Source organism: Saccostrea echinata, unplaced genomic scaffold (assembly GCF_033153115.1).
Source record: "Saccostrea echinata isolate AGI-Se365-2 ecotype Australia unplaced genomic scaffold, CSIRO_AGI_Sech_v1 ptg000005l, whole genome shotgun sequence".
NCBI lineage: Eukaryota > Metazoa > Mollusca > Bivalvia > Ostreida > Ostreidae > Saccostrea > Saccostrea echinata.
In genome coordinates this window covers 15,762,530-15,773,444 of record NW_026889754.1, presented here as the reverse complement: position 1 = coordinate 15,773,444, position 10,915 = coordinate 15,762,530, and the positions used below count along the sequence as shown (strand labels likewise).

General features: G+C 31.6%; 1 protein-coding gene across 1 annotated transcript; it reads right to left on the bottom strand.

Moving 5' to 3' along the window:
- Positions 1–1,016: 1,016 nt before the first annotated feature.
- Positions 1,017–8,487, bottom strand: LOC133179825 (uncharacterized). The gene is made up of 10 exons (XM_061314503.1): positions 8,423–8,487; positions 8,057–8,336; positions 7,403–7,498; positions 4,253–4,623; positions 3,793–4,041; positions 3,226–3,358; positions 2,859–3,055; positions 2,497–2,613; positions 2,309–2,404; positions 1,017–2,191 (listed from the first exon to the last, which is right to left on the bottom strand). Exons 1-10 carry the CDS (start codon positions 8,477–8,479, stop codon positions 1,880–1,882), a joined length of 1,908 nt encoding a protein of 635 aa, XP_061170487.1. The 5' UTR covers positions 8,480–8,487; the 3' UTR covers positions 1,017–1,879.
- Positions 8,488–10,915: the final 2,428 nt, after the last annotated feature.

The following is a 10,915-nucleotide window of genomic DNA, read 5'->3' as shown; positions in this document are numbered from 1 at the left end:
TTTTCTGCAGGTACAAATTATACTTATGATGTGTTTAGATTTTAAACACTTCTGCTGTTATGTGTTTAGAATTTAAACACTTGTGTTTATGTGTTTAGATATGTTTAATTTCTAAGCAAACAAGTGTTTAAATTCTAAACACTTTCTAAGACATGTTTAGAAATTTTACATGTTTAGGAATTAAACATATAAAAAAGGAGGTGACAACAAAGTGTTTAGAAAAGTGTTTGAATTGTAAACACATTTTTTTACAGTGTAGGTTCAAAATTATCTGTAATATGCTTTGTATTCTTTTAAATTAAGCATATATTTGATCATTTCTGTTGCATTTTATTGATTTACTCACTTGTTAAGAAAAATGACACCGGACCAGACAAACTTAACATGTACTGACAACGGACTTTTTGCTTATAAATTGCGATTTCTTAAAACATGTTAGCTACAAAAGGCTGTCAGTTGCCTAATACATTTAAAATGAAGTTTCTCTTCATATTTTAAAATGAAAGAACCATTTCGATGAATTAAATATAAGAAATATATAATTTTCCAGCTCACGATCATGCCTTCACACATGGGCATGTGATCGCCAACCAAAACTCCTCAAAATGTATTAAGGATATCAAATACATGAATCTTTATATGCACTGTAAAAATCGTGTTTAGATGTTGAACACTTTTCTTAACACATTTGTGAAACACAGTTTTTCACATGTTCTAAATCTAAACATGTTTCCCACTTCAACATGTTATTTAAAGTGCTTAGAGTCTAAACGTGTTAGAAGTCCATGTGTTTAGGAATTAAACACCTAAACCCTTTCTTCATGTTCTAGTTTTAAACATGTTTAGATTCTAAACACAAAAGAGGTATCCTTGCTCTGCATGAGAATATATACTGTTGCATTCATTATTTGTCCAAAAATCCTGAAAATTCATGTAAATGTCGTCCTTGTTCATTACTGTATATACATGTCATCCCAGAAGCATTACAGTTACAAAAAAAATCAATAAGAATATACTTCATTAATCTAATTTATTAATCAAACTAATCTATTGATATCAAATCCATGCATCACTCAAAAACATATGTTATTCTAATACTAAAGAAGTACTTGAATATGTATATTATGTCTTTGAAAAGAAATTATACTTAAATGAGGAATCCAAATTCTAAACAATTCAAAAATTGAAACGAAAAATTATTTTCAAACTTTCACTTTTTGACAACATATCGAGTTCTTGACTTCTAAAATTTCTAAGATTATCCTTTCTCAACCAAAGACATGTTTAAGTCAAGTGTAATGAACCTAATATTCACAAAATATACATAAAAACTACATGTATTGATCTCATTAAACAGAACAATTGAAGAACAGTATATAATTACCTTTTTATAGAGGCAATCTACCATAACGTGAATACAATAATTACAATTAGTTGCATTAAAAAGTACCAAAAAGAAAAAAAAAAGTATCAATGTCATGAAGTACAATTAATAGGAGTCAATACATTTGACATAAGTAACATAACATTGAACCTTATCCTCAAAAGGTTATATCTTGGTATCTTTTTAGATCTGATATACTAGTAAACAGGAATGTTTCACACCAGTTAACATTTTTGTAGAACATGCAAAAAGAAATGACAAAAACATATTCATAATTGACTACAAAGTATGTCTAAAGCAAACATAATTAAACACACCTATGTTTACTAATATTTCATTCAAATGAAACAAATCCATTGAAATGTAGATTGAAACCAATTTATAACAACAAACCAATGGTGTTTTCTTGCTTACAACAAAGTCAGGTTTTGTCAACAAATAGTACAAAATGTAGAAATTTGAACTAGAAATAATGAGATTCTACAGTAGCATGATTCACTGTGTAGCGTCAAGACGCTTGCAGAATTTCATGTAGTTTTGGGAAACAAAAAATTTATTCTCCCTGTCTTCTAATATGTAATGTTGCAAAAAGCCCAGAAGTTGAAAATGTTTTGGATATGACAAATCCCATGCATAGTAGGAGTAAATCAATCGTAATAGTCCATCCCTGAGTATTCCCACATTTGTGTCAACCTCCTGGCCTGCTCCCACAATATACATATTTTGAATCTCGTTCCTTTGGTTGAGAACTGCAACTAATCTTGGTGGGTCGTCATGCTTTGTTTTTGAACCTTTCCACTCACTTGCCTAAAAAAGGGACATAAAAACTATACATTGTACATTTAAGAGTTTAACATGGAAAAATGATAAGTTTTTTCATCTAAAATTTATTTTCTTACTACTGATACTGGCTTTATTTCATACCTTGCACGATGTAATCAAGGGAAGCTGTTTGGTACCATGCTTGTACTTGATTGATTCCTCCAATCTGTTCAAAAGCTTTATTGTAACTTCTGGAATCTAATAAAAGAAAAATTCTATTACTATGTGGATTAAGGTATAACAAATTTTAAAATACTTCAATACTTAATTAAAGTAAGTATAACACTCACAGAGTCTGAGTTTTCCTCCATGAATATTTGGGACACTTTTCTCATTACTTCATCCCAGTGAGCCAAAATAGCATCTTTTTTCAGGTTTTGTTTGATAAGGAAAAACTCCTTCTCAATCTGAAATAAAGAAGGGTAATCTTAGCAATACCTAACCATTTCTGTTTTGTATATTAAGAAAAATACCTTCATCTATAGAGTGCTTAAAAATGCAAGGGATACAAACAAGATCCTAGACAAATAGCCAACAGTTAAAAAATATGCTTTACTGCACTATACGTTAAATTAGAGCACACTGCATTAACATTGCAAAAATCACAAGAAAGGAAAATTCATTAAATTAACAGCAGATATAAATTACATACAAACGCAGCTTTTCCTAGAAATGGAAACTTCTTGATGAGATGTTCCACAGATCCCCCATGTCTTTTTTCTATAAACAATCTTCTCTGTTTTAATGTATCTCTTTGAGTCTTAGCAATAAGTGCATTGTCTCTTAGTTTGGTTGGTTTTTTAAATTCCTCCATCAGTACATTTTCTGCTTCTTCTAGGGTCATTCTCTCTTAAAAAGATATTGATGAACATTAGAATAAAATGAAAATTGACAAGATATTATTGATTTGCAATTTAGCTATCTTCAGCAATAAATGTTATTTCTGTGTGTCACCTGTAAATAAAGCAATCTACCCATGCAACCCTCTCTGCCTTTTGAAAGATAAATATTTCGCTTACCATCTGTTGAGGAGACTTTTTTCAAGCACACTTTTGGCTTTTTCTCTGCTGTGTGTTCAACAGCCTTTCCTCTTGCATTCCATCTCCACCTTATGTGTCTTACTTTTTGTGACAACTTTTTGTTGAAGTATCCCTAGAAATACAGAAAATATAGAAAACCATTATCTGAGATTTTAAAACATCTATTATATAAAATTTAAGCAATATGAGCTGCAACTTTGATGTCAAAATTTTCTGTTGCAAAATTGCCATTAACTATTTCAAGGACAGAGAAAAAGAACATTTATAAACTTCTGTTGTTCATATTTGTAATAGAAAAACTATTTACAAGCTCTTAATGATGCAAATTTACATTATTGTCATCCTGTACAATATAGTTTTCTTAAATAATACTAAATATTTGATTGTACAGAGATCTTTCTTTTGAAACAATTTAATACTTTATTTTAGTCTTATTAATCATAAAAGGTTTAAATTACTTCCAAATTTATCATAATGACACATTTTAATAGCAAAATAAAATTCTCAAAAATGCAGCTCATACTAGTATTGCTTTAAATGGTTTACCCAAGGATCTTTTGTGGCAGAGTGTCCAATACAGGGAAACTTGGAATACATTAATCTTCCAAAGTCGGTATATATTCCCTTTGTTTCAAAGTTACCAACACTTAAAACATGATAGGCTGTCTCTTCGATCATTTTATCCCATTCTTTGTAGATTTCACCCTTTTCCAGTAATGATCTAACAACGGGAGAGTATGATGGTATATACTGTTCTAAAGACTCAGTGGATGTTGGTTTTGACGGTTTACGGCTCTGTAATTTAAAAGGAAAAAAAATATTTATTACACATATTAATGTTTTTAAATTAATTAAAGAACATTGCATTTGTCTTTTTGCAGCTTTTTAAAGTACTGGTAGAATAAACTAAAAACGTATCAATTTAAAATTTTGCTTTCAATTTATTAAATCAACATAATTTCAAATTATTTCTTTGGAAACATTTCACTGGATATAAAGTACTCACTTCAGCTGAGCTTTCAAATGAGGTGCCTTCTACTTCAACATGTTCAAGATCTAGGCCACCACTTGCAATCTCAGGTAATGTTGCCACTGGTACCTCATAGATTTGTAAGCCTCCTATTGGCTGAGGTGTTGGATCATCATTTGCAGACTGTGTCGTTGTAGGTTCAATTTCTATGGTCTTGCACCCTGCTGAGTCCTCCTTATATTCTATAATGCGATATCCCTCAATATTTTGTTCACTTTTTTCTTCATTTCTTCTAATTTTTTCAATAAGGGTGCAAATTTTCCTTGCTGGTCCAACTTTTCCAGGTATCATCAAAAAAATGTCACTCTCCTTCATATTTATTAAACTGAATCCATCCACTTCATTATCTGTAGTGGCAAATTAAAATTTTCATATAGAGACAATACTTCCTATTAATGTCTATGTGAGAATTCAGGCTTCATTTTAGGATTAACACCAACAAAAATCTACATTGAATAACATTACATACATTTGTCCCCTTAATGTATGACTAATCTGAGGCCATTTGTATTTTATACTTAGTGCAGGTAAACAGAAAGTTTCCTCTGTTAGTCTACATGCAAAAGCATTAAATATGGGGCAATATTCAATGATATTTAGTAGTTTGCATTGAAAGTACTTGATGTTATTTAAAACATATATATCACTGATTACGCAAAAATCCAACTCATCTTCATCATAATTCTTCAATAGTACACTTCCAATTCTGTATGTTATCCCTTTTAGCTTTACACAACTGGTCTGAAGAACTGTATCAGGAATATGAGTTTCATTTCTATGTATTGCATCTTTCATACCATCACACAAGTCAGCAAATTTCATAGATGACCCAACGCCTACTGAATCACCAGAATAAAGATATACTTCAGATTTTCCATTTTGTACACTAAGCTGTTGTAGACACATCCACTGCTGATGATATGAAGCAACTGACAAAGGTAGTGATTTGAAATTTTTCCACTTCTTGTTTTTAAAGAGACTGTGTTTGGCTTCCATTCGAACACACCAATGATTTCTGCCTGGGCCAAAGTGAATGATTTGATTCGGAAAATGGCAAAGATAATGGAGTTTTGGTGTAAACTGAATATCTGGATATAACTTGGAAAAATTTGAGTTGTGGTCATGTATCAGTTGCTTTAGTGTTGCAATTGTTTCATCAGAAGCAATAGGGGAAATAACAAGAAGAGTGATCTTTAATAGTCTGATAAAATTTTTCCAGTGTTCATCATCAGGCTGAATTTTTTCTCCAATCATAAAAGGTAAGAGTTCCATAAAAGTTTTTGTCTCTATAGCAGTCATTGGAAAGGTGTTTGGTCTTCTCAAAGATTTCATTTCTATCTCCTGTGGTTTATCTGTTGATTCTTCTGTTGTATAATTGAAAGTTCTTATTACAGTATTGAGATAAGATAGTGAGAAATATTTTGTCTTTTCAATAAATGTTTCAAGCATTAACTGAATTTCTAATTTGACTATTCCCTCTAGAAGAACATGCATTGGATCATGCAATATGCACTTGGTTACTTCAAATTCAGGAATCTTCAGTAGTATACTTCTTCCAGTGATGCCATATTGCTTAGACCAATATTTCTTGGTTTCTCCCTTAATTTGGTCCAATACATCACACCTATCTTTATGCTCTGCTTCATCCCTTTTAATAAAGTCATCCTCTGAAAAACTTGATGCTAAATTGTCATATCTTACTTCGCAGGTTCGACACGGTTTTTCTGCCATTCCAACACCTTCTTTAAACCCTCCCATAAGCTGTGCAGCTGGAGTGTCTCCTAAAGCACAGTAAAGCATTCCATAATATTTTTTTCTTTCTTCTCCAATAAGGAAATGTTTTCCTTCATGCAAAATGTTCAATGAATCCACAAAATCTTGAAGAAGATTTGATAGACCATACTTTCTCAGGTCTGTAGATTTTCCAATCGCCAGTAGTTGTGTTGCCTGTAATTTGAAACGATTTTCCGGCCCAATATTCAGTAGAGTCCAATAAAATACAGAAAGTTTATGTTTTTTGCGATGTGAACCAATTGGATTCACAATTTCAAAGTCATCATGGTAAAGGCAAAATAACAATGCATCAGGATGATCTCTTAGAAAAGGGTTCTGAAAATGTGCACCATCTCTAATGTCAGAAAATTGAAAATCAGACCTCTTGGGAGCATGAAGTTCTTGCTGTACTTCTGGCATCTTTAAAATCTCATGGAGTTGACAGAAAAATGGAACATAGTATCCCAAGACATCTTTTTCTATGAACCGGTATTTGTTTTGCAATTTCACATTTACACGTTTCTCTCCTAATTTTACAACAACTGGTTTAACATAACCAAGGTATCTTTCAAAATATTTTTCTCGCAAATATTTTGACTCTAATCCCTCAAACATATCGTCTGAAAATATTTCATCCAGGTCAATTCTGGCGAACAAATCTTCCGGCATTTGTGACCGTATATGTTCTTTCATTAAGCTATTTCGAAAGCTATTCATTTGTTTCATTGATACTAAAATGTCATCAATGGCTTTTTGAGATAAATTGTGCTGAGCCACTAGCATCAAGATAAATTGTGCTTCCCATTTTTTCATAAAGTCTTCAGTCTCTGTTTCTATATCATCCTGATCATCATTAATATCTAGTATATCATTGTCAGAATTTTCAGCCTCAGGATCATTGGCATGCTTTCTGTAATGATGGGTCCTCAATCCTGCCACAGTTTTAAAAGAGGCCCCACATCCTGCCCTGCTGCAATGTACTATAAAGTTTGGTTCAAACTTATGCCTTCTTAATAAATGTCCATATAACCTATCTTTGCTGTGGCAGAAAAAAGGGCACATGCTACAGTAATTTTGCAAGCTCATATTTCCCTAATTGGCATGCACATGCATTCATCAAAATGAACCTAAAGAAAAAAGAAATACAAAATTGTATATGTCATCTGGGGACATGAAAACAACACAATCTACTAACTATAGGATTAAGTAATTTTTAAGAAAAGAGATGTTTTGTTAATTTGTTGACTAGTTAAACTTGATTAATAACTTGCATTGGCAGGGAAAATAGAATGAATTTGATAATATAGAACAAAAACTTTAAATGTGCACTATAAAACTGAATTAAATATATACCTTTGAATATGGAACTTGTCTCAATGCTGATACCATTCCCAATCAGCCAATTATAAACATCATCCAGTGAAGATTTCTCATCAATAGACATATTTCCTAAGTTAATGAAAAAAGAAAATTAATGACTTCATTTAAAAAAATATAAACAATTTACAAAAATTATGATAATTTGTATTTGGCCTTTTTACAGTATTTGTATTCCATTTACTGAAGCCACATCACAGCTTTTAAATGAATGTTCAAATACTGGTCCTTTCAATGTATGTACACCATGCGACTTTATCAACATTATACACATTTCTCATTTGGCAAGAATTGATGAAATTTGAATCAACATGTTGGCACACCAGCACTATATTTACAAATGAATCCTGATGTTATGAAGGGTGACTATAAAACTGAAAGCAACCCCTCCATAAAATATACAACTTGACCTGAACATTCTGTACCCATATTCTATATTTTGCCTATTTTTAATTGGTAGAACTACATGTACTGTATGTTCAAAATGCAAATGGTGAAGATTCAAGTCACTATTGACTGATAGACAATATAATAATTATATATTAATAACTATGTCAAGAAATCTTTGTACATATATAATAGATTTCAGTATTTAAAGGCAGAGAACTGCAAAGAAAGAAATACACATACCTCTTTCTTTGCTTCTTTTTATCACAAATTTAACAGTGTCATGGACCAATTCCGAGATGTCGTACGCCCCCAAATCTCTCAATTGTGGGAATGTTCCCACTAAGTAATAAATTAACCTGTCTGTCTCTTCCTCTGATAGGTCCTCTGCCTCTATCTTCAAGGAACCCAGTACCTCGGTGTTATTGGCACGGATTAATGTCTTCGATGGCACATGATTTAAAAGAAACAGTTCTATATCTTCTTTTATTGATGCAGCATATTGGTCCATAATCTGAATAAACTGGAAAAAAAAATATATACTAATTTTCATATGATTCCCTCAACTCTCACTTTTAACTATAAATAAAAGTAACTGATTACACGTACGATGATGAAAATGGACAGGAGATTGGTAAGAGGTAACATTTTGCCATCGAGGAGCATGTTTACACGAATAAAATAATGTGCCGTCCAAACCCGACCTGTGAGATGCATACCGATCCCGATTTTCATTAAATAACGTTTTTATGATTTTAAAAATTATAGTATCTTTACTCATTAATCATTGAACATGTTATTCATGTCAACTTTCACAAATAATTTTACGTAGCAATAGGAATACAAAAAGGGGTTTTAAGCAAGAGCATGTCATCATTCTTCTCGTCGACCAAGCCGCTGATATTTATTTATCATTTGACTGCATAATGGGAGTAACACGGCTCTGATTTGATATACTGTACATTTTTTTTCTTGAATTCAGACAATATATATATATGAACAGGATGAGGGAATGACGCTCTTGGAGAGTCTGATTACAATATCCTTTCTCACATAATCTCCATATAATCAAAATCTATATATTGTAATATGTCCTTTTTTTATATATAAAAATGCTTAATTATCTTGAAACAAATAAAGTTTTCACCTTAATATATTAAATATTTTTGTACATAAAACAGGCATAACATTTAAAAACAAGAAAATAAACATTACCAAGATAAGATCCCTCAATCATGTTTCCAACATGGCTGCATGTGGTCGCTTGATTACTGACCAATTCCTTTGTCCTCAGAAAGTGGCGCGAATTGCATCATCCTGTGATTGTGTTTACATCTTAAACATGTTTAGCACAGAAACGTTAGTTACTTGGTAACTCCAAACTCTTATCTATATCAACATGTTTAGATCCTAAACATGTGAAGTTTAAACGCGTTTTGTTCCCTTCGCGTTTAGCATGTAAACATTTTCTTGAACATGTTAAACCTAAACATGTATATATTGTGTTCAAAATCTATACATCATTTTTACAGTGTGGAATACTGAATGTTGTATCTGTTTCCCAAAATTCAAATTTAATCTTAGAATTTGTCAAAAACGTTAAATTTTATGCATTATGTATTCATTCTTCTATCTTTTGCATGACACCGGACGGAATTTAACATAACCTCACCTGTATTTTCATGACAACGAACCAGTTTTACTGTGCTTAACTTTAAAGGTTTCTGACATCGGTACTGTCTAGGAACTTAACGTGTTCCTGGTCGTGGAATTTTGTTTTGAATACACTACAGTTGCAAAAAATACAATGAACTGTTTTGTTTTGCACTATACATATCTATGAGTATCACAACACTGATCAGCATTATCACGTGACAAAGATCAAAGGTAGCACGTGAAGTTTGAACGTCATTTTTGTCAGCATTTAGATATTTTTAAATCAAATAATTTAATGATAAAACATTCCTATACTTGATCTCAGTCCTATTTTTATATCCATGAATTTATTTATTTTGATTAATATTTAACAAACTGGAAAATTAAAATATTAAAATTACACGGAAAAGTAAAGCAAATTTTAAAATGTATCATATTTTACTTTTTCTACTTGGAATTTTTTTTTTCTTTGGACTCTTCCTTGTGGAAATACTTCAAAATGCTAAATATATTTTTGCAGCCGATTTGATGCTTTGCATCAATTTAACTTGTTACAAGTAAGTAAGTAAGTAACAAACAAACTTTTAACAAAAATAAATGAAATGTATATATATACACAAATATTACGCATAGCGTTTTTTGTACAACAAAGATTGCCTGTGCATGTATGATAGATATAAATATTTTGAGGTCTGCCTAGGAAAATTTGCTAAAAGGAAAATTACACTTTCTAGATCTGACATTGACAAAGTGGGATTGCATTGAATGCTAATAAATAAATCTGTTCTGAAATTCGGATATTTAGTACAATGTAATAAAAAGTGGCACTCGTCTTCTACTTCATTACATGATGTGGTTAAATCATTAGTTAGTTACATGCAGTGGTCAAGTCATTATATGCAGTGGTCGCATGCTTACATGTATATGCAGTGGTGAAATCATCATATGCAGTTTTTACATCATTATATGCAGTGGTGAAATCATTACATATGATGTGGTTTTAACATTTTATTAAATGAAACTTACCTTTATATGATATAAGTTTCTCAAAGTCTCAAAAACAATTTTTCTTTAGTGTTTAGAGCTTCCTCAACACTTATTTATTTTGCGCTGGCCGCAAACAGCTCTTACAGTGACCCTTTGGATCCTCCTCTCAGAAGGAGCTCTTCTGTAAACGAAGGTAGGAAAATCAATGTTTACTAAAGTTGGAAAGCTCCACAAAGGCAACAAAATTTATAAGATTTTGGCGTATTCCAGGTGTAGGTCCTGACTTTATGGAAATAAAATAAACAGGTATGTTTCTTTGAAAACCCAGAAATTTATTGAAAACACTAAACTTTTGAGTATTGAGTTCACAATGCGATTAGATGACTTAGTAGCTTGCTGACCTACTTTTGCGACCTTGTGAAAATTAGGCCGCAGCGTTCACGTTCAATGCATTTCCAA